The following is a 25,372-nucleotide window of genomic DNA, read 5'->3' on the forward strand; positions in this document are numbered from 1 at the left end:
GAAACCCCATATCCATTAGGAGTGACTCCCCATTTCCCCATCCCCCCAGCACTTGACAACCACAAATCTACTTTCTGTCTCCATAGATTTGCCTATTCTAGACATTTCAAATAAACAGAATAATTAAATATGCCGTCTTTGTGACTGGCTTCCTTCATTTAGCAGAATGTCTTCAAGGTTTATCCATGTGGTAGTATGTAACAGTATTTCTTTTTTTTCTTTTTTGCCAAAAATATTCCATTTTATGGATATACCTCATTTAATATATCTATTCATCAAGTAAGTGATGGATATTTGAGTTGTTTCTACTTTTTGACTCATAAATAGTGCTGCTAGGAACATACATATAAAGTTTTGTTTCGATGTATATTTTTATTTCTCTTGGGTATAAACCTAAAAGTGGTATTGCTGGGTTATATGATAACTCTGCTTAACTTTTTGAAGAACTGGTGACAGTTTTTCTAGAGCAGCTATACCATTTATATTACCCTCAGCATATATGAGGGTTCGCATCTTCGTGAATGCTTGTAATTGTCCCCCTTGCAAAAAAATTAACCATTCTTATGCATGTAAAGTGGTATCACATTGAGGTTTTGACTTGAGTTTCCTTAATGATTAAAGATGTTGAGCATTTCCTAAAAAAAAAAAAAAAAGCTTCGTGACACTGCGCACGAAGAAATATGACAACGATATCACAACAAAAGCAAAATTAGAAAAGTAGATCTATGTCATACCACAAAGCTCCTGCATGGCAAAGAAGACAATTGAGAGTGAAAAGGTAACCTAAGGACAGGAGAAAATATCTGCAAACCATGGATCTGATAAGGGGTTAATATCCAAGATATATAAGGAACTCCTATAACTGAATAGCAAAAAACAAACAAACAGAAACAAACCCAACTTAAAAATGCACAAAGGACTTGAATAGACATTTCTCCAAAAGACATATAAATGGCCAACAGGTATATGAAAAGGATGCTCAACATCACTAATCATCAGGGAAACACAAATCAAAACTACAATGAGATACCACAGTCACATCTGGTAGGATAGCCATTATCAAAAAAGAAAATAAAGTGTTGGTAAGGATATGGAGAAATTAGAACACTTGTACACTGCTGATGGGAATGTAAAATGGTTCAGCTACTATGGAAAGCAGTATAGAAGTTCCGAAAAAATTAAAAACAGAACTACCATATGACCCAGTAATCCCACTGCTGGATATTAATCCAAAAGAACTAAAAACAGTACCTTGAAGAGATATTTGCAGCATTATTCACAATAGCCAAGATGTGGAAACAACCTTAAACAACCATCAGTAGATGAATGGATAAAGACAGAGTGATATATACATATCAATAAAATATTACTCAGCCTTAAAAAAAAAAAGGCTTGTCTTATGCTACAACATGAACAGACGTTGAGGACACTGTGCTCAGTGAAATAAGACAGTCACAGAAGGACAAATACAACATGATTCCATTTATATGAGGTATCTAAAGTTGTCAAACTCAGAAGCAGAAAGTAGGAGGGTGGTTGCCGAGGGCTGGCGGGGTGGAGAAAATGGGGAGCTGCTATTCAAGGGGTAGATGTTTCACTCACGCAAGATGGAAACACTCTAGAGATCTGCGGCACAACAAAGCGCATACGGTTGGCAGTAACGTATGGCATGTGTTTACTATAGTAAGAAAGAAAAGATAACCCAGTCCTCATCCAAACCTAGCGATAGTTCTTACTACTTGGATAACTGCTTAGGTCTAAGTAGCAATGGAGGGAAAGTCAAGTTGCTCAGCCTGAATAGGGGAGTCTTAGCTGCTAGTACATGTTATTGTAAAACATCAACAAGAAAGCAAAGCCATAAGCAAGGAAGAAAGTTCTTACCCCAGCTATCTGTCAAACTTCTTTTAAAAGAGTAATGGTAGGGCTTCCCTCGTGGCACAGTGACTGGGAGTCCAGCTGCCAATGCAGGGGCCACAGGTTTGATCCCTGGTCCAGGAAGATCCCGTATGCCACGGAGCAACCAAACCCATGCGCCACAACTGCTGAGCCTGCGCTCTAGAGCCTGCGAGCCACAACTACTGGAGCCCGTGCTCTGCAACAAGAGAGGCCACCGCGATGAGAGGCCCGCACACCGCAGCGAGGAGTAGCCCCTGCTCGCCGCAACTAGAGAAAGCCCGTGCGCAGCAACAAAGACCCAATGCAGCCAAAAATAAACAGATAAAATGAATTAAAAAAAAAAAAGAGTAATGGTAGTTTCAAGGCCAAATTACACTATACTCATAGTAAGCAAATCTTGTTTTTAATCCTGCCCTGTGTATGCGGGGCACACACAAATAGTCTTTGAATGTAGCACAACTAGCCAACAGTATGAAGCTGGCTTACAAAATGTTACCAAGGGTAAAGAAGAAATAACCTTAAATTTCCTGTCACAATCGCCTGTATTTCTACAGTGCTCTGGTGAAATTCTTATAAAAGACCTGAAAAGACAAGACAATCCTCTCGAGTTCCAACCAGCACCACTATTACCCACACAATAAGCTTATCTCGTACGATGGTAAAGATGCAGTTCCAAATAGAGGCTTTCAATATGTTCCTAACTACAACCCACAGTAAGAAATGTATATTATTATTCATATCTATAAACACATACATATCTAAATAAAGCTACACAATTTCATCAAATAACATAGTTTAAATGTATATTACTACATATATGCACCTTAATATCTTTATTTGCTGTCTAATTAACACTGCTTGTAGTACTAAAATAAATGTCACAAACTACTAATGGGCATAACCTACAGTCTGAGAAACACTGTACTAGAAACACAACACTGAACGTACTACACAATTGCAAGGTTCCAAAGCACATGGCAAAATGTCTATTAACAATGACACTGGGACCTGCTCACAAATATTTACACCTTTGCACTCTTAGTATAGCTGCTTGAATCATTTAAAAGCTGCTCTTTTCTCTGCGAGGTAAAAGGAAAGCTTAAATTATTTTCCCAGAATTCTACTGGCTCCCAAGGTATGCACTGGAGATAAACTCTATCTGAGTAGTCAGCATGCAATTAGGATTTCTCCAAAAATATAAATGATAATGTCATTACTAAATAATGGCTGAATTATAAAGGATATATGGTAACTACAAAAACCCATTTCCTTTCTTAAATAAGATAGAGCAACTTAAGTATGGTTTTACGTGTCAACAGAAAGGGCATAACTAATTCCTAGCTACCTTAAGAATAAGAGACTTCAAAATCTTACAAATGTGCTCAGGGCTCCTTTTCAAAACGCCATCCTCTCTCCAGCAGAGTCCCCGTACTCTTTCTTTTTAATATCCTTCCTCCAGCTACATTCCCATAAATTTGCTTTACTTACCATCCTTCCACTTTAACTTACTTTTTTATGATAGGAAGAAAGGGCAGATGCCTCTACAAGAGGCTCCAGATCTCCTTGGTGGATGCCATTGTCACCTCTCCTTGTACCATCAAGTTGGTGCCCTTTTCTGAGCCTTATATCTGGCTCTGGAGTCCTGCTGTACTCCAGTCGGTTTTCTGCTGTTTCATTCATGGGATACCCACGCCTTTCTTACAAAGAGGTCTTTCTGTTCCTTCTTCTTGGGAGGATGGACTTTTAGGATAGGGAGTTGACCCTAAGGAGAGAAAGTTTTGAATTAACATATTTGAATGAGTGATGGGGGAAGACATATGTTGTATGATTTATTATACACTAAAACTAGAATTTTCTGCAATCATTAAGAATAAAATAATAATGTATTTTAAAAAACCTACACTTGCTGATAAAGAGGACTGCCAAAATCTACTTTTAAATGAAAAAAGCAGGATACCAAAGACATGTGTAATGTGCCCACTTATACATTATAAAAGTATAAAATCGTGAATAAGTATACATGTGTACATAGAATACCTATTTATTTGAAATTGTGCTCTTGGTCCAGAGGCACACAGGGAAGAACCTAGAGTCTGGAGTGAGAAGGCTTACCCTTCATTTTGTTCTGCCTGCATTGTTTTTACCACATGCCATCTAATACTTTTTCAATTAAAAACATACCTAACTGTAGAAAGAATATATGTGGATTTTATGTACTACAACTAGGTTTTACATATCCAATCTCATTTAAATCATCACAATGACCCTTCAGGGTATTTTGAGTTCTACTTCACAGGTGAGGAAACCAAAATTCACCATACTTTTATGAAATAAGACAATGTCTCTGACTGACATGGCACATATTATTGGTTATGTTTTGCATTTAAGTTGCTTAATGTCTGAAATTTCAGTATTTTTGAGCTGCTTTGAACTCCAAATAGATTACTCTGGAAGGCAAGAGCACACTCCTATTATATCCCTGAGTTCCCAGAAAGTACTACGCACATAAATGTTTAACGAACATGACAGATGATATTTAAATGTTCTTAAGTGGTAAAAACACATTCAGAGATCATCAATATTTCTCTAAACTGGATCTCAAAAGTTTCCTAGGAGTTCAATAATTTCAAGTCCTTGGCCCTCTACCTCATAACTCACAGGACAAAAGCTTATTTTAGAGATTTAAGTTACATATCCAAATAAGGTGATTATCACAGCCAATCCAACTAGAAAGACAAAAACAGGAAGCAGCCAAGGTACATGTTGTGCTCATAAATCCCATGGGATTCAAAATTTTTACTGTGGCAGAGGAGGAGTGGGGCAATGTGGGAGGGCCTGGATAGTACGAAGAGAGGGTAAAAGATGCACTTAGTGTTCATATGTGGATACACAAGGCTAAGAATTGGCTCAACAGTTCGAATTAGACTAAGAATTAGCCAACTGTTAGTTTCATAAATCATCTGAGTTTGTTGTAGGAGTTCTCTCAAGTTTTTATAACAAGAACAAACACAGTCTTTAAGGATCACCAAATCTGGGCCTGTGCCTATCACATAAGGGCCTGAGCCAGCATATTCTAATAATGAGATTATAAACTATGCTATTAATACCCAATGCTGAAAGATGAAACAATGCTAGTCATTTATATTTATTTACAAAGCTGTTTCACACCCACCATTTCACTTTGTTTCAGGGAAGAGGGAGCTAACATTTACTGGGGATTGACAAAGTTAAATTCTGTACCAGAGAATTTACAGGCGGTATCTCACATAATTCTTACATATGGCCCTCTGAGGTATCTTATCCCCATTTTACAGATGTGGAAACTGAGGCTCAGAGATTAGGCAACTTATCCAAGGCCATTAATCTCTAAGAGTAGCTGGAACAATGAACTGTCCAGCTGTACTTGGATAAATGATTTTCTTGCTAAGAAGAATAAAAAATAGGGAAAGTATTCGGAACTAGGCTTTAACTTGCTCTGATTCTTAACAGTAAAAGGAAGTGAGATACGAGATGGAAAGTAAGACTTCAGAGTACCATTATCTGTTAACCAGAAGAGTTAATCTCTATTCTACTTCCTCAGGAATTTTTCGTTGGTCAGGATTCTAAGAATACTACGCTATATTACACAGAACTAAGACAAAAAAAGAGAAAAGAAAAGAATCCAATACAAACAGCTGGCAGGAAGGAACAAGTAACTGAGAGGTGCTCTGAATTTATCAGTAGACATAGAAGTCCAACACAAATCCAACCGGGTGCATTTTCAGCAAGTAGGGCAGATCTAAGGTCTTTTAAAATCTCTGAGTGGCCAGTAGGGATGAGGAAAGAAAGAAAATACTAATGTGAGTGTTTCAATTCCTACACCTCCTCTACAGGTTGCAAGGCCTCTTGCCCCCAATATCTAGATTAAATATACTTTTACTGAATGAATGATTATACCTGCAGTGTTTATTGGAAAAGAGACTCATTTTCTGTATAAAATTGCTTAACATGCACCCTATTACTTTTAAAAAATGTTTTCACAAACTAATTTAAGTATTGACATAAATAACTTATTTTTAAATTTGCTAAGGCTTCTTCCCAGTAGATAGTCTGTTCTACAGGTGATCAAATATGAAACTATGAAACAAAAGAAGTAAAATGGAAACTTGACCTCACACGTTCTAGGAGCAGAGACACAGGCGTCACTAACTCTGCCCAAAAGCAATGGAGATTTGCCAAGCAGAGTAGAGGAAAGGTGTTCTGTACAGAGAAAACAGCATATGCAAGGCAAGGACTCCCGGGTCTGTTGAGAAATCAGAGAACAGGGACAAGAAAGAACTCAGATGACGCAGGCTTTTTGCTCACGCAGCCGAGCATATAGAGGATGCCATTCACTGATGATTCAGGGGAGAAGCAAATTCACAGCAGAAGAAGAATGAATTTGTTTTCAGAAATGGTGTCTGAAGTGAAAGAAATGTTCACTTGGCACCAGGAAACATAAATCTGGAATTCAGAAGAGAGAATGAGTTTGAAAACAGAACTAGGGATTACTAGGATTAAAAGTCATAATACTAGGGACTTCCCTGGTGGCGCAGTGGTTAAGAATCCGCCTGCCAATTCAGGGGACATAGGTTCAAGCCCTGGTCCGGGAAGATCCCATATGCGGCGGAGCAACTAAGCCCGTGTGCCACAGCTACTGAGCTTGCGCTCTAGAGCCCGCAAGCCACAACTGCTGAAGCCCACGCACCTAGACCCTGTGCTCCACAACAAGAGAAGCCACCACAGTGAGAAACCCGCGCACCGCAATGAAGAGTAGCCCCCCCTCGCTGCAACTAGAGAAAGCCTGCGCGTAGCAACGAAGACCCAACGCAGCCAAAAATAAATAAATTTATTTTAAAAAAAGAAAAGTGATTTAGCATAATAATAGTTAACAACACAGGACAAAATCCTTTGGGAAAAAAAAGTTATACAAAGGACTGAGGAGAGATAAGGATCAAAGTAAAAAAAAACCCAGGAGAATACCAAATATTAAAGTCAGGACTGGACCCTCATCTGTTGACTCCCAGTCAAATGTACTCACACCAAGTTTCCTTCCCAGTGGGAAAGCAATGGAAAATTTAAAACTCACACTTCTTAGACTTCACTTTCTCTTCAAATAATACTGCATAAGGTAAATTATTATGTTGCTTAAAAGCACCAAGGTTGCTTAAATGGTAACTCAAAAGCAATTTTCTCTACCTGAACAAACTGCTAACTTAATGGTTTGATACTTCTGGTCTAGAAATTTAGCTCTATCCCAGGAAAGGTATTTTCTAAAATCCAGTACTTGTCTGCATGTTCCATGAGGCAAAGTTTTCTGTTTGCTCACTGCTGAAAACCAAACTGCAACAGATGCACAGTAGACATTCAGTAAAGGTTTCTTGTATGAATGAATAAATGTCTTATTCTCCAGGGGAAAAACAGAAGAAAAGGAATTAATATTATTTATGTCATATTTAATCAGTTATATTGGACTTCCCACCAAAGGTAGACTATATTATAGTACAATGTATTACTTCACCTATTTCATAATTTTAATTTTTATGTTGCCCCCAATTTTAAAAGAGCAGGCAAGCTGTGGAAAATAGTATGGCAGTTCCTCAAATAAATTAAAAATACATTTACTCTATGACCCAGCCAATTCCACTTCTGGGTATGTACTCACAAGAACAGAAAGCAGGGTCTTGAAGAGACATTTATACACTCATGCTCATAACAGCATTATTCACAATAGGTAAAACGTGGAGCAGCCCAAGTGTCCATCAATGGATAAACAAATAAACAAAATGTGGTCTATACATACAAGAAAATATTCAGCCTCAAAAAAAGAAGAAAATTCTGACACAAGCTACAACCTGAGTGAACCTAAGGACCTTATGATTCCACTTGCCATAGGTTATTTAAAGTAGTCAAATTCATAGAAAGTACAATGGTGGTTGCCAGGGGCTGGGGCAAAGAGGGAATGGAGAGTTACCATTTAATGGGTATTAGCTTCTGTTTTGCAAGATGAAAAAAAGAGTTCTGCAGATAAATGGTGGTGATGGCTGCAACAACATGGATATACAACATGACTACACACTTAAAAATGGTGACGATAGTAAATTTTATGTTATGTGTATTTTGCACATTTTTTAATGGGTGGGGTGGAAGTATACTATAGTACTATATGGCCTCTTTGTCTAGTAAACTTTTTATTCATGTAAAAAATACATTCGGAAAAGCACACAAAGCACACAAAGTTGACAAAGTATAAATGCTGTGTAACCAACAACAAACAACATTCTAGCACCCAGAGGACCTCTCTCCCCCATCACTGTAAAGCTTTTTAAGGTGTTAAGTTTAAGAGGTCCAACCCCTTTCCTTGCCAGTTAATGTGATACAATCTTCCAGCAAGGTTCTCTAAAGACTTGCCAACTGCCACGGACCTTAAGTCTTCAAATTCTAAGGGCCAGTGGTATAATGTCCCTTTGTATTAACTGGGACACAGCAAGTAGGGTGCAGTAAGTACTGAGTCTAGTGGCATCGCTTTCTAGTTCTATAATTAGATTATTCAGTGGTAGAGGACAGGCTGCAAAATATGTCCCATGATTTTGTTGGCTTCCTCTAAGTTGAAAGTAGCCAATTTCAAAGTGACTTGAAAGTTGTATACTGAAATTATTCCAGTGTGGTCTGTCATTCCACACTGAAGTATGCGTTTGAAGTTAGTGCATGGTTAATGAGATTTCTGGTATCAAGTTCTTGCTCTTCCTTGATTGGAAACCTGAGTGGCACAGAATGTTCTACGTGGAAGTATCAGTATGTTATGCCCCTCATGACCTTTTCTTTCAGACTTCAATGTGAAATAAAATATGTGATGCAAATCTGAACTACTAATAATGAAACCAGATTATTTTTTTTAGGATGGAATAGTTTATTTCAACAGTGGGACCAGCAGGGATATTAAAGGCAGCAGGTTTTCTTTTGAATACTAGCCATTTTTTCTCTTTACAAATCATTATTAAAAATAAGTACTAGATGTGTTACCCTGACTGGCTTATAAATCTTCAGAGAACCTTGTTGGCAGATTTCTATCACATTAACTGGCAAGGAAAGGTGTTGGACCTCTTAAACTTAACACTTTAAAAAGCTTTACCTTCTGCTCTGGGTGGGAGGTTGGAATAAAAGTCACCACCTAACTCTTAAAAAAAAAAAAAAAAAAAAGCTTTACCGTGGGAATTTCCTGGGGGTCCAGTGGTTAGGACTCGTTGCTTTCACTGCCAGGAACCAGGTTCAAGCCCTGGTCAGGGAACTAAGATCCCACGAGCCGCTCGGCACAGCCAAAAACAAAAAAGAACATAAAAAGCTTTATAGTGGGGCTTCCCTGGTGGCGCAGTGGTTGAGAGTCCGCCTGCTGATGCGGGAGACACGGGTTCATGCCCCGGTCTGGGAAGATCCCACATGCCGCAGAGCGGCTGGGCCCGTGAGCCGTGGCCGCCGAGCCTGCGCATCCAGAGCCTGTGCTCTGCAACGGAAGAGGCCACAATGGTGAGAGGCCCGCGTACCGCCAAAAAAAAAAAAGCTTTACAGTGATGGGGGAGAGGGGTCACACAGCCCAAATCTACCTGTTTCCCTCCACTCTTACTTCCTGGTTCAAGCCACCAGCATCTCTCACCTGTCCTAATACAACAGCCAGTAAAGTCTCCTGGGTTCCACTTCTGTTACCCACCCACCCACCCCACCCCTTATCCTCAGAATCCAGTCCTCACACAGCGGTCACAGCAGATCTTTCTCAAAACACAGTCCCTTACTTTTTGAGCCCTCCAATGGCTTTCCTTTACACCTAAGGGACGTCTTACCCTGGCTTACAAAACCTTAAATGATTAGCCCCTAACTCTGGCCTCATTCTGTACCACTCTCCCCCTTGCCCACTACGTTCCAGCCACAGTGACTTCCCATCTACTCCCCAAACACCACAAAGGCTCAAATGGCTCTATGTCACCTGGTTCCCAAGGCCTGGAATGCTCATCGCCCAGATCTTCCCATGGCTGGGCTCCTTCTTCACATGCGGATCTCAACTTAAGGGTCACTGACTCAAAGAATCCTTCTCTGACCACATAATCTCAGTCACTCCTTATCACATCACCTTTTAATCTCTTCCACAGCACTTGTCTCTGGTATTTTTATTTCTTTGTTTACTTACTACTGGTCTTTTCTCACTAGACTGAAAACTCCTGAAAGAAGAGACATTATATTGGGTTGGCCAAAAAGTGCCTTTGGTTTTTAAGTAAAAATAAACACATTTTTCATCTTCACCAAGAACTTTATTGAACATATTCACCCTTTTGTTCCATTGCCTTCTGCCATTTTTCAGGCAACTTCATAATTCCATCTTCCCCAAACTTTTTATCTTTCTTTCTTTCTTTCATTCATTCATTCATTTATTTTGGCTGTGTTGGGTCTTCATTTCTGTGCAAGGGCTTTCTCTAGTTGCAGCGAGTGGGGGCCACTCTTCATCACGGTGCACGGGCCTCTCACTGTCGCGGCCTCTCTTGTTGCAGAGCACAAGTTCCAGATGCGCAGGCTCAGTAGCTGTGGCTCACGGGCCCAGTTGCTCCGCAGCATGTGGGATCTTCCCAGACCAGGGCTCGAACCCGTGTCCCCTGCACTGGCAAGCAGATTCTCAACCACTGCGCCACCAGGGAAGTCCAACTTTTTATCTTTTTGAGCAAGGAACTGGTCCAGGTACCTTTTACAGTCTTCCAGGGAATTGAATTTTTTTCCATTAAGAGAATTTTGTAAAGACCGAAATAAATGGAAATCTGAAGGTGCAATGTCTGGTGAATATGGCGGATGAATCAGAACTTCCCAGCCAAGCTGTAACAGTTTTTGTCTGGTCATCAAAGAAACACACGGTCTTGCGTCATCCTGATGGAAGATTACACGTTTTCTGTTGACTAATTCCAGATGCTTTTCATCAAGTGCTGCTTTCAGTTGGTCTAACTAGGAGCAGTACTTGTTGGAATTAATCGTTTGGTTTTCCGGAAGGAGCTCATGGTAGAGGACTCCCTTCCAATCCCACCATATACACAACATCACCTTCTTTGGATGAAGACCGGCCTTTGGTGTGGTTGGTGGTGGTTCTTTTCACTTGCCCCACGATCTCTTCTGTTCCACATTATTGGACAGTATCCACTTTGCATCTCCCATCACAATTTATTTTAAAAATGGAACACTTTCATTACGTTTTAGGAGAGAATCGCATGTGGAAATATGGTCAAGAAGGTTTTTTGCACTTAACTTACGTGGAAACCAAACATCATAGTGATCAACAGAACCAAGCTGGTGCAAATTATTTTCAGCACTTGATTTGGATATTCTGAGTAGGTCGGCTATCTCTCGCATGGTATAATGTTGATTGTTTTCAATTAATGTCTCGATATGATCACTTTTAACTTCAACTGGTCTACCCAACCGTGGAGCATCGTCCAGTGAGAAATCTCCAGCACAAAACTTCGCAAACCACTTTGGACACATTCAATCAGTCAGAGCACCTTCTCTATACACTGCACAAATCTTTTTTTTGCGTTTCAGTTGTGTTTTTACCTTTCTTGAAATAATAAAGCATAATAGGCCAAAAATGTTGCTTTTTTCTTCCATCTTCAATATTAAAATGGCTACACAAAAATTCACCAATTTGGGTAAGTTTTTTCTTTTTTTAAATGCACACTGATATGTCAGCTGTCACAATACAATCTAACAAAATTGTTTCGGATGAAGTTGAAGACAACTAAGTGCTATGAGAACCACCTTACGGAAAAAAAGAATGAACCTTTTGGCCAACCCAATATATCTTCTTTACATCTATATCCCCAGTACCTAAAATAGCTTCTGGCACACAGTAGGTGTATTCACTAAATATCTGCTGAATAAATAAGTGGGGAATTACTACCCACACTTCAAGAATAAGTTCATAGGCAGAAACTAATTTCCCTGACATCCCCAGGCTCCTGACACTAACTCTTTTATTCTTCTCATTTACTAATGTTTCTAGTATAGTACTTGTCAGAATTTATTGCATTTTTTTGTTTACGTGCCTGTCTTCCCCTCCTGCAATGCAAAACTTCTCAAGGTCAGGGACCCTTTTTTGGAATCCATTTTTGTATCCACAACACCAAGCTTGGTCTGGGATGCAAAGGAGCTTAAAAATCTTTGCTGTATGATGAGGAGGAGGAGGGGGAATGACAGGAACAGCTAACATGCAATGAGTGCTAACATTTCCCATGGATTATCTCTTTAAATCCTTGCAACAATCCTGGAGGATAGGTACAATTATTTCCTCCATTTTGGAAATGACAAAATGCCCAGAGAGGTTATAAATAACATGCCTGAGATAACTACAGTAATAAGTGGCAATCTAATCTATCTAATCAATCTAACAGACAAGTTAATGCTCTTATCCCCAACCTTCTATGTTAGCATGAACCATAAGTTGTTCTCAAATAAATGCATGATAGCACTTAAGTGACAAAAGCAGGAGTTAACACTGACAGTACACTGTACTTTACAGCGATGTTGAAAATATTAAGAAACAATCAAGAAATGGGGAGGAGGGCTTCCTTGGTGGCGCAGTGGTTGAGAATCTGCCTGCCAATGCAGGGGACACAAGTTCGAGCCCTGGTCCAGGAAGATCCCACATGCTGCAGAGCAACTAAGCCTGTGCGCCACAACTACTGAGCCCACGTGCCACAACTACTGAAGCCTGCGCGCCTAGAGCCCATGCTCTGCAACAAGAGAAGCCACCTCAATGAGAAGCCCACGCACCGCAACAAAGAGTAGCCCCCACTCACTGCAGCTAGAGAAAGCCCGTGCACAGCAACGAAGACCCAATGCAGCCAAAAATAAATTAATTAAATAAATAAAATTTAAAAAAAAAGAAATGAGGAGGATCTTGGAGACTTGCCCCATACCAGAAGCAATAAAATGATTGGTTAAAATTGGAATTCTTCCCAAACACTCAAAACATTTCTCAGTAGAAAAATGTCAATAAAAAAACCTGATAACTGGGAAAAGAATAACTGATAAAATGGGAAAAGTTCCCAACATATGTTACTAACTGATACAGCTCTTCCAAAAATGATACAGTTGATAACTGAGAAGGAGCAACACCTAGATTTTTAAGACAGGCACTACCACACTTTCATGTTCATAAAATCTTAACTGATGTAAGCACAAAGAAACATTTCAAATCAAATGCAGTTTACTTTTTAAAGATTATTTTGAAGCTATAAAGACAGGCAACACTCTGTATCATTTACACTACTTTCTTTCCTAGCATGAAGTAGGGCAACTTTTAAGTACAATCACAAGGAACCTTTTCTAACTTACTGCCCAACCCCACTGACCAACTTTCCTGAGAAGAAATCAGGCAAATCTTATGCTGTGAAGTAGAGTTGGGGGAAAAGCCAGTGAAAGCCTACCTCTCTCAGTCTTGAGACCTACTTCAGAAGGCACAGTATTACTACCTATCACTATAAAAGTTTAGAGGCTAATTTAGAGGTTACCAAGTGCCAGATAAAGTGAGCTTTTATACATACTCTCATTTAACTTTAAAACCCTGCCTGTTACAGATAGTATGATCTCTGTTTACAAACGAGAGGACTGAGGGGTAAGACTATTCAAGGTTATACAAGTTACAAAATAGAGAAGCAAGAACTACCCAGATTAGGCCCTCTCCATTATACAACACTGCCTCCCACAAAGGTAAGTGGTTCCATTTTTTCTGGTCATGGTCATAATGTTTATCTCTTTGAAGGGAGGTGAATTGCTGCTTAACACTTACTGGAGCCAACTTGGAACCAGGCTAAGTAGTTGGACTTTCACCCATCATCTCATTTAATCCTCCAGCAATCCTTATGAAACGGGGTCCCATTTTACAGATGAAGAAACTGACATTAAAGGAGATCAAATAAGTCATCAATGACAAAAACTTAAGTGGAGACTATGAATTCAAATCTGTATGTAACTCCAAAGACCATACTTTACCACCATCTTACAGGGCTTCATTAAAGGCACAAATAGTCCATTAAAGCCACTGGTCATGGTCACGGACAAAAAACACCTTTATAAAAAGGATTCGAGGACCTGGTGGCGCAGTGGTTAAGAATCCGCCTGCCAATACAGGGGACACGTGTTCGAGCCTTGGTCCGGGAAGATCCCATATGCCGTGGAGCAACTAAGCCCATGCGCCACAACTACTGAGCCTACGCTCTAGAGCCCGCGATCCACAACTACTGAGCCCTCACGCCACAATAACTGAAGCCCGCGCACCTAGAGCCCGTGCTCCACAACAACAGAAGCCACCTCAAGGAGAAGCCCGCGCACCGCAACAAAGAGTAGCCCCCACTCGCCGCAACTAGAGAAAGCCCGCGCGCAACAACAAGACCCAATGTAGCCAAAAATAAATTAATTAATTAAAGAAAAAAAGGATTTGATACAACTCTTATAGCCATGTTACAATGGTTGTTTCCATTTCCCAAGATCTGTAAGTAACCCTGAGTTTCTAAAACAAAGAACAGTACACAAAAATGCAAATGTACATGATAGGAACAACAGTCCTGAACGTTATAGTCAGAGAAATCCTGACAAGCCCGTGATATATAAATTGTCATATCTACACTAAACCAAAATATGTAAATTATGCAAAGAATTCCTTTCATAAATCATCTGCACTATAATACCATATAACCACACTCTTGTTCCAACTATTTCAGAAATAAAATCTGTCCAGGTAAAATATATGATCTGTACAGTCAATGTTTCAGGCAAAATCAAAAACCCTACTTTGGTAAAGACCTGTCTCCATAAGTAAATAACAATCATTCAGGGCCCTATCTCATCCTGCATAACACCCTCCACAACATAAGTTTCTTTTTTGTTTTCTTGTTTCTACAATGCTGCAGATGGAGAAACCAAGAAGTGATTAGTTATCTTTCTCAATATCACAATCAGAAATCTACAAATAAAACTTGTGTCTACAACCTTTCCCAATATCACTAAATTCCACTAGACCACAAGGTCTTCTTTCAACCACAAATGTAAAAGAAAAGGAATGGAAAAAAAAAAAACTAGAATATATAACTATCTGCAGACCTCACAGCAACTCTTCTCAGACTAAAAACCCTTTTTAAGTGGAAACAAAAATAGTTTTCATTCTTAAATTAAGTGATTTGTAGCGATTTCTATCAGACATTTCAGAAAGATTCATATTTACGTGTATAATTCTAAAATCAAAACTGAAAGTCTCGGACTTCCCTGGTGGCGCAGTGGTTAAGAATCTGCCTGCCGATGCAGGGAACATGAGTTCGAGCCCTGGTCCGGGAAGACCCCACATGCCACGGAGCAACTAAGCCCGTGCGCCACAACTACTGAAGCCCATGCACCTAGAGCCTGTGCTCCGCAACAAGAGAAGCCACTGCAATGAGAAGTCCACGCGCAGCAACGAAGACCCAATGCAGCCAAAAATAAACAGATAAATAAAATCTTTAAAAAAAAATTTTTAAAGACCCAATGCAGCCAAATAAACAAATTTATTTTAAAAAAAGTTTACCCTCAAACTGTCTGATACCTAGCTTCTATTTAAAAAGTAGTTGAGGGCTTCCCTGGTGGCACAGTGGTTCAGAATCCACCTGCCTTCAAAAAAAAAAAAAAAATCCACCTGCCAAAGCAGGGGACACGGGTTCGAGCCCTGGTCCGGGAAGATCCCACATGCCACAGAGCAACTAAGCCCGTGTGTCACAACTACTGAGCCTGCACTCTAGAGCCTGCGAGCCACAACTACTGAAGCCCACGCACCTAGACCCTGTGCTCCACAAGAGAAGCCACCGCAATGAGAAGCCCGCGCACCGCAAGGAAGAACAGACCCCGCTCGCCGCAACTAGAGAAAGCCACGCACAGCAACAGAGAACCAAAGCAGCCAAAAGTAAATAAATACAATAAATTTATTTTTAAAATAAATAAAATAAAAAGTGGTGGAGAGAAATGACATTTGGATGAGATCTACAAAATGTGCTATATTTATCTACTCCTCTAGGATCAAGTAATCCACCAATGAATTACTCTGGCCCAGAAGTCACAAACTTGAACATTTGAAGCAAATGATAAAAGACAAAAAGGCTGTTATTGTGTTGAACCAGAAACTGCTCAAAAGATTTACAATTCAAATTTAAAAACACAGTGTTAAACAGTGCTGTGGTAACTGGCTATGCATAGAAAAAAATTAGATCCCTGACTCACATCATATACAAAAAAAAATTTTTTTTCAGGCAAGATCAAGATCTAAATATAAAATACCAAATTTCTAAAACTTTTAGAAAGAAATGCAGAGACCTAAATGACCTTGGAGTATGGAATAGATTTCTTAAATAAGGCACCAAGGACACAAACCAATAAGAAAAATTATGATAGATTTGACAATCCTTTCTATTCAACAAACCACATAAAAAGTTAACAGATAAGCCACACATACTAGAAGATACCTACAATTCATTTCACAGAAATAACCAGGATATGCAATAAACTCCTAAAAGCAAATTTAAAAGGACAACCCAATTGTGGGAGAGAGACAGACAGGGACAGAGAGCTAAGAAATAGAAATCTGAGTAGTCACTCAACATTTCAACATGCTCAATCTCATAATTAATCAAGAAAAATTTTAAGATAATATCATTTCACACTCATCTGATTTGTAAACATGTAACAAATCTGACAATGTCATGGATCTGTAAGGATTTAGATATAGCAATTCTCATATCCTCATGCTAAAAAAACACAAAGTGACTCAATTCTGAAAAGCAATTTGGCAATATCTGATAGAACTTTAAATTCCCATAATCTCCATAATCTCAAACCCAGTAATTCCACTGCTGGGTAATTTACACCAGAGAACTTCATTTCAAACTTAGTAACCATACACACACACACACACACACACACACACACACACACAAATTTCACAGAACATTTAATCCTTATTGCAAAATAACCTGATATTTCTCTAAACTATTTTAATTCCTAAAGTGATTTCATAACCGATTAATGGTTCCCAACATGCAATTTGAAAAACTTGCCAAAGATCTTAAATACGTGCACAAGGATTTCTAACCAGGAATGTTCAATGTAGCACTGTTTTTAAAACAGGAAAAATAGAAACAACCTAATACCTATCAACACGAAAACAAATTTAAACTGGTTGTATTCGTATAATAATACAACTATTCAGCAGATAAAAGTAATGACTAGGGCTTCCCTGATGGCGCAGTGGTTGAACGTCCGCCTGCCGATGCAGGGGACACGGGTTCGTGCCCCAGTCCGGGAAGATCCCACATGCCGCGGAGCAGCTGGGCCCGTGAGTCATGGCCGCTGAGCCTGCGCCTTCCGGAGCCTGTGCTCCGCAACGGGAGAGGCCCCAACATACCGCAAAAAAAAAAAGCAATGACTATAACTAGGACGAACCATATGAAACTATCATTTTTGCAGGTCAAAAATGGTAAAAATATCAGCAATTTCATGAGTCTAAAAAAACTTGTTTCATGAAAAACAAGTTACAGAGTAGGTAGAATATTGCTTATATAAAGTTTGAAAATACCCAAAACATAATATTGATTTATGAATATACTCCTATGTAGTAATTATATAAAAACAGGTATTAGAAACACCAAATTCAAGATATCATTACTTCTGGGAAGAAAGTGAAATGTAACCCAAGAAGGTGCTTCAACTGTATGTGAAAGGCTTTTCTTTAAAAAAAAAAAAAACAGGGAAGTGTGGGAAAACACACACTGATATAACTGTATGGTAGATGTGTGAAGGTTAATTACTTTGGTCTCTGTATTCTCCCGTATGTTTGAAATACGTTAAGAAAAAAAAAATCTGTATTAGCCAACTAAAACACACATCTGCAGCCTAAATTCAAACCAACTGCTCCATATAAAACTTCTTTCATTGGCTTGAAACGTTAATGCATCATCCTCACCTTTTTTTAACAAGGGCCTCTAGCCAAAAATAAATAAATAAATAAAATAAAGCTTTATGTAACACCCAATTTAAATAGTTCCTTAAAATCCATCAAGCGAAGATTTATCCCTGGAAAATTGGTCTTGTTCCTCCTTCCAGTTCAGTGCTATATATTTTACCATATTTCCATTTTCATCTCGGCTGCCAAGAAAATTCAAATCCAAATTTTATTCTTAGTCATTGAATTATGCTGCCACTTGGGAAAAGAATATATGCCTTCTCCTTTTCCTCATTTTTCTTTGATATGTATATATAATTATATTTCTGGCTCTTTTAAGTTACAGAAATTCTGCAATGAAATAAAATGTAAATAAATTCCAAGAAAATAAAAATAAACTTTCTGTTCCACCACGCTAAGGAGTTTTCACCATCATTGCTTCTTCCTGGACCAAGGGAATGGGTATGCAAATACAACTATGCATACATGTTCACGACACTAAAATTTCAGGACATACAGGATTAAAGTCAATATGCTACCAGTGAAAAATAATTAGCTAATATACTAACAAAAAAATGTATACAAAAGAAAACGTGAAGTTGGTCAAAACTTAATAAGCTAATTATTTCTTTCTCTTCAAGACCATTTTGCTTTGTATGCTTTGTTTTCCTGTGCATGGATATTGTGGAAAATTCGTAAGTCCAATAAGAATATGTAACATTACAAGTCATATATAAAGAAAGTTCTGTGTTTTTTTTGTGTGTATGTGGTCTTCTATTTAAAGACTTGAAGTGTCCTTTCCCACAGGTATTTTCCCCATGCCTAAAGATATTCTGGCAGTTTCCTGAATTTGGCTTCCCTTCTCCTTCTGTCTGGAGCCTCACAATGTCTACTGAAGCCAAGCATACCATTTAGGCAGCACACATCCCCTCTAACACATGGTATACCCCAATACAGCAAATTCAAAACCATGGGTTACATGAAACAAATCCCCTAATTAATCCATTCCTTAACTTCCAAAACTGAATACCAAATGTTCTTATTAAATAGGTTTGGTTAATTATTTTCTTACAAACAGGGCCTCGGATGTCAATCACTCTTATTTATCTCATTTTAGAAATAAAGGATAATACAGAGGGACTTCTCTGGCAGTCCAGTGGTTAACCCTTTGCCTTCCAATGCAGGGGATGCGGGTTCGATCCCTGGTCGGCGAGCTAAGATTCCCACATGCCTCGCAGCCAAAAAAACCAAAACATAAAACAGAAGCAATATTGTAACAAATTCAATAAAGACTTTAAAAATGGTCCGCATCAAAAAATTCTTTTTTAAAAAAAGGGATAACATAGAGAATATACACCAAGATGACAATTCTGTGCTGCAATTTTTCAAGTTCACATTTCACAAAGACTTTGAAAAGGTTATTTTTAACAAAGTTAAAGCACTTCACTCAGCAGTAAGCCCAAAACAACACAATCCAATTTAGGTTTTGAAAAGAATATAACATTTACTCACCACCAGGATTACAACAGATATGAATAAAGTTATATGCTCCTCATCTTCAAGAAATATATAGTGTACTGGGCAGTCGCCCAGATTCTTTTAACAGGGATGGCAAAATCACGCTGCTTTCCAGGACTAGATAGGGAATCTAAATAGGTGAGCAGCTCTATCTAAGGGGGTAAGTATTAGAAAGAACAACTACAGAAAGTAGATTTTGCCTAAAGTAATTCTAAATCAACTTCAAAAGAACGCTACCAAAACAAAACACATCTCCCAGTGAGACAGAATACATCATTGCAAGATATGTTTAACTGCCAATCAGATACAGACTGAAAAAAAAAGTTGGAAATGGCATGGAGAAGCTAGACCTCGGCCACATTTCTGGTTAAGAGTTTACATTGCTGTGACTTTTCCGGATGGCAGTCTGGCAATATACATCAAAAAGAAAAACATGCATTTCCTTCAACCCAGTAACTAGATTCTTAGAGAGCTACTCTAAAGAGCCATCAGCATGCAACAATTGTACATACAATGCATACGCCTAATATACAATAAATTTAAACAATCTAAACATCCAGCAATAGGAACACTATTAAATTATGGTGCACACATTCAATAAAATACTAAGAAACAATTTAAAGAACAGAGTAGACACAAATGTATTGACCTGGAAAGGCATCCTGAGTGCTGGATTTTAAAGCACACTACTATGAGCCAAGATGGCACCATGCGCCAAGCTCCCAAGCGCTACTTCCGGTCACACCTGGAAGCAAGATTCCAAGCCACAGCCTGAGAAGGGTTGGCTGGTGTCAGTGGTGTAGCTCTTCTGAGAACTGCTCAAGGAGAGCCAGTCTGCGGCCAACTTGTCCAGCAGAAATAAACACTAGCTGCCCAGCAACCTGCAAGCAGTTACAGGATTAATAAAGTAGACCCTCTGGCCTACACTGAGAAGTTTCCACAGCAGAATATTCACTACAAACCCAACGTGCGAGATTTTCAAGTTGCAACCAAATAAACCCAGCAAAGAACTGGCAAAGCTGGTGATGTTTATGGCACAGATTGGTCACTGCCACCCAGAACATCTAGATAACTTTCCTCAAGAACGGAAAGATCTGCCCTCCTACAGCTACACTGTCTTGAATGTAGGTCTTCCAATAACATTTTGCAATACTCTGACCTTGCTGAAAACCTCATCTATCCATCAAGGTTGCCAGAGATCATCTTTGAACCTCGACGCTGCCATGTAAGTTTCTACAACTCTGTACACTCATTTTGTGACTGATGAGAATAAAAGTGCAAAAACAAGAATAAGGTGAACATAGTATTGCAGAACTACACATGCACATGTTAAGGGACAGCAACGCAACTGCACCCAAGGTATCTTTGGAAGTGATGACTAAACTACAGAAGAAGCATCTGAAATGACGCCAAGACCATCAATGCTCTCACGACTGTATGCTTCTGTCTCTTTTTTTTGTAATCTTTTGGCTGTGCCGTGCAGCACCTGGGATCTTATTCCCCAACCAGGGATCGAACCCTCTCACTCTGCATTGGAACCACGAAGTCTTAACCACTGGGCCACCAGGGAAGTCCCACAACTGTGTGGTTCTCTAAGGTCACCAAGGTATTAGTCGCTGCCTTGACATTCTAACAAGGGCAAGATGAACAAGAGGAAGAGGACAACGACTCAGAATGCTAATGCAGCATGCCTTGGGGGAGAAGCTCTAAACACAAGAAAAGAAAGTTACCAAAGTACTTCAGAAACAAAAGAAGAAAACAGAAGTGTGTAACTTTTCAGCTATCCATTTGATTCATGAGCCCCAAGAATCTGCACAAAAACTACTAGAGCAGCTGAAGGAGACATCTGAAGCGAAGTTAGTGCTCCTGAACCTCACCTCCAGATAGGCAGGAATTCACAAGCTTTTTCTATCTCTGTGCAAAGGTTTGTGCAGCAGCACCAAAGAGAAGTAATAAGATCCTTCGCTCTGCTGTATACACTTCTCAGCACCTGGGAGTCCCGAAGCGCATTCCGGTGTTACGTGACCATGCCACCCATTTTGTTATGACAAGAACTCATGACAGTAGGAAACAGAGCTCTGAAAGAGATAACAGCTCAATGACTAAAAAACTTCCTCAAAACCTGGCCCAGTATAAAACACAAAGAAAGAACGTGATGATGTCTCCTAGGACTCTGACTCAGTTCTTCCAAAAACTGAACCCTCAGATATTGCAGAAGGAATTCCAGGGTAAGACTACAGAGGCCTCAATAAAATCAAGGGTACAAGAATATGGAGAAATAGATGCTAAAGATTACATTCCAGGAACAGACGCTCTGGAAGCTGAGGAAGAGAATGCTGAGGACGATCAAGACAGGTGGGGAAATACCAGTCTCAGTGAGGAGGAAGCTGATGCTAAGTGCGTTGATGTGCACCGCTCTTCCGATGAAAAACTGCAAGAAATCTCCGAGAAGCTGAACGGCTTCAGAGAGGAGCCAGAATGTCCCATCAAAAAATAAGCTTTTCTTCAGAGAAAAGCAGCTGGTGCTTACAAGATTAACTTTTGAAAAGAGAAAACGAAGTAACTTCCAGGCAAGTTTTCTACTCCAAGGAAAAGGCTAAATTTGTGTCATTAATCTGAATGTTAGTGAATAAAGACTGTTTATTTGCATTAAAAAGTCCAGAAGCACTATATTTTGAAAATCACCCAAGAAAAGCACACTGCTGAACAATGGTTAGTTTGATCCCATTTTAAAAACTCCGCAACAGGAAAAATTAGCCCTAATATGTAGATTTTAATTAACAATGTAGCAGTATTGGTTTATCAAGTGTAACAAATACAGCATGTTAATGCAAGGTGTTATCAACAAGGGAAAATGGAGGGTGGATAATATGAGAACTTTCTTTACTATCCACACAAACTTACGTAAATCTAAAACTGCTCTAATAAAGTCTATTAATTTTTTTAAAAACCTACATGTGTAGACAGATTTGCAAATAAACATTTGCATATGCAGACAAAGAGAGCGGGAAAGCTCTGTATCAAACATAATAACAGTGGTTTTCTACAGAGAGTGAAGAGCACAAGGAAGAATTTGCACATTATATATCTCTGGACTGTCTAAAAACGTTCTACACTGAGCAATACTCTAAAAGGCTCTGCAGCACATGGAGAGCCTGGGTCCTGAAACCGGACTGCATGGATTGAAACCCCAGCTCCACCATTAACTAGCTGACAAACTTGGGTAGTTAATCTCTCTGTACCTCAGTTTCCTCATCTGGAACTAGGGATAATAGTCTGTGTACCCACACAAAGCTGCTGCAGGTATTAAGTGACTTATTACATGTTAAGTATTGGAAAACTACTTAGTCCATAGTAAGTGCTCAATAAGTAGTGTCCTCCACCGCCACCAAGCAGCCACTGTGCCTCAGTTTTTTTAAAATCTTGACTGGTAAGACAAATCAGGAAGACTTGGCTCATCAAGCCCTTTCTAGTGAGATCTACAATCCAGAGAATACAATGTATTCAACAGCCAAATAAAAATAATCTGAGTTTTTAACAGATGACAAATAAACACTTAGCAATATAAGCCCATTTATATGAAAACAATCACTAATAGATTCTATAAGGATAATCACAAACATCACAAAGGATAAAAACAAACCCCTCTAAGTGCTGTGATTCTGGATAATATTTACTTTCTCCTTTATACTTTACTGAGTCATTTTAATTTTCCACATTGAATATGCATCATTTTTAATGCAATAAAGCAGGAGTCAGCAAACTTTTTCTATTGAAGGCCACATAGTAAATATTTTACCCCTTACAGGCCACAAGGGTCTCTGTCCCAACTACTCAACTCCACTGTTGCACCACAAAAGCAACCAGACAATACCTAAATGAATGCATACAGCTATGTCCCATTGAAAATTTAATTTACAAAAACAGGAAGCTGGCAGGACACTGCCCACAAGCAGTCAAGTTTGCCAACCCCTGAAATAAAGAAGGAAACAAAATTGTTTTCATTTTGGAAAACACAATATAGTTTACAACAAAGAAAGTGCATGAGCTAAACTGACACTATTGATGAGGAAGAAAAACCTATTCATTTATTAACATATGGGAACGTACGGACAGAAAAACACAAACTCTTTCATTTAGGCTCTGGAAATTCTCCTCTCATGCTTAGTGCCCCAGTAAGAGAAAACTTGCTAAGGAGCCTAAAGTCTAGATAGGAACATAAACTAGTGGGTAGGCAATCACAAACAGAAACTAAAAGAAGTATGTCTTTCTTATTTAAATCAACTTGAAATTTCTTCAAATTTCATAATAATTCACCAAGTAGCGGCCACCACAGGCGTGGAAGTCCCAACTACTGATGAAAGAGGATTTTAGTCCTGCATAATCACAATCAGCACCGACAAATTTGTGAAAGGAGATGAAAACATCTATGGACATCTAACAGCATTAAAAAGTGAAATTTCTATGAAATAAACATTAGAAATGAAAAAATCAGGAATGAAAAATCTCTGAAATTCTAACGGAATTACAGTCAGAGGGTGGTTAAGATGAGACATGCAAGTGTCCTTTGATAGGACACTTCAAACTTCAAAACTGACAAAGTTTCTGATCTCCGCCCCAGAAATAAAGCTTTGGGTTGAAGGAAACTATGCTTAACATTTCATTTGGAACATGGTTTGAAATATTATGACAGATTTCTTGGAGTTTTCAAAGGTTTCTTTGGAGGAGGGAAGGAGGACTGTTTTGGGAAGAGCTATGAAGGCTGCGAAGTCCAGAGGCTAACCCTAAAGACGTTAGAGGACCACTCTGCTAAAAAGACGCCAACACCCCGCAACGCAGCCAGCGTGCCCGGTACAACCGCACCGGGACCTCTCAAGCTTTCTGCTGGGCGACCTCGCCAAGTTGTCAAACCCCAGAGGAGACGGTAAACAAGACCCAGAGCCAGCGGTGCCCACTGCGAGCTCTCGCACAGACGCCCAGACCCACCGAAGCCGGTGAGCAGCAGCCTCAAGGGGCGACACCGACACACGGCAGCCCGACGCCCGGAACACCAGGCCCAGAACGCGGTCCACCCGGCCGCCTGCGCGCGGGCAAGCACCGGAGAGGGGTCTCCCCGCCGCAGGGGCCGGACGGGGGCCCAAGCGGAGCCCACCCAGGAGTGCGGCCAGCGGAGACGCGGAGGGGCGCTGGGGCCGGGGGAACTCGGGGCGGGGGTGGGCCCGGAGCCGAAGGAAGCCGGGGCCGAGGGACCCGGGACTGGGGGTGCCGGTTCCAAAGGGAGCTGGGGCCGAAAGGACCCGGGTCTGAGAGGACCCGGGATGGAAGGAAGCCGGAGACCCGGAGCTGAAGGGACTCGGGACTGAGAGGACGCAGGGCTGGGGGAACCGGAAGGGAGCCGGGGCTGAGAGGCCCGGGGCTGAGAGGCCCGGGGCGGAGGAAACCCGGCCCTGAGGGGCGCCGGCCCGGGGGTCGGGCGCACAGAGCAGGGGATGGAGGAGCGCGCTCCCCGCCCGCCGCGCCGCCAGTACACCCGCCCTCAGCCCTCGCCCCCGCCGGCCTGGCTCGTGCTCCCACTCGAGAAACTCACCAGAGCTCGCCGCCGTCTCGCCACGCGTCTCGTGTTGCTCGGAACCGCGGCCGCCGGGACCCCAAACCAGCGGAGGGGCCGCCCGCTGCCGCCGCCGCGACCCAGCGTCCGGGAGGGTTCTCACACCGACGCCGCCGTGACGCGAATCGCAAGAGATCTCTGGCCAATGAGAGCGCTCCTTGTGCGCAGCCGCGTTGGCCCAAGCCGGAAGCGCCCCGCCAGGCCGCTCCAGGGCCTGGAGCGGCTTGGGAGCCGCGGGGTCGGGTCTGCAACACGATACGGCGGCGCCGAGCGCCGGGGGACAAGGAAGTCCTTTCGCTTCCCTGCCTCCGGAGGCGGGAGCGTGTGCAGCGGAAGAGGCGGGG

The 25,372-nt window shown here is 40.6% G+C and overlaps 1 protein-coding gene and 1 pseudogene across 1 annotated transcript in view; one reads left to right on the plus strand and one right to left on the minus strand.

Moving 5' to 3' along the window:
- The window catches only part of ADIPOR2 (adiponectin receptor 2), a 49,251-nt gene extending 24,088 nt beyond the window's left edge, over positions 1–25,163 (minus strand). The window contains exons 1-2 of the mRNA XM_060112470.1: positions 25,008–25,163; positions 3,406–3,658 (exon numbers count right to left, since the gene is read on the minus strand). Coding sequence (XP_059968453.1) covers positions 3,406–3,576 — 171 coding nt within the window. The 5' untranslated portion in view covers positions 3,577–3,658; positions 25,008–25,163. The remainder of the gene's footprint in view (positions 1–3,405; positions 3,659–25,007) is intronic.
- Positions 20,130–24,783, plus strand: LOC132499036 (protein SDA1 homolog; annotated as a pseudogene).
- Positions 25,164–25,372: the final 209 nt, after the last annotated feature.

The sequence above is a fragment of the Mesoplodon densirostris genome, chromosome 11 (genome assembly GCF_025265405.1).
Source record: "Mesoplodon densirostris isolate mMesDen1 chromosome 11, mMesDen1 primary haplotype, whole genome shotgun sequence".
NCBI lineage: Eukaryota > Metazoa > Chordata > Mammalia > Artiodactyla > Ziphiidae > Mesoplodon > Mesoplodon densirostris.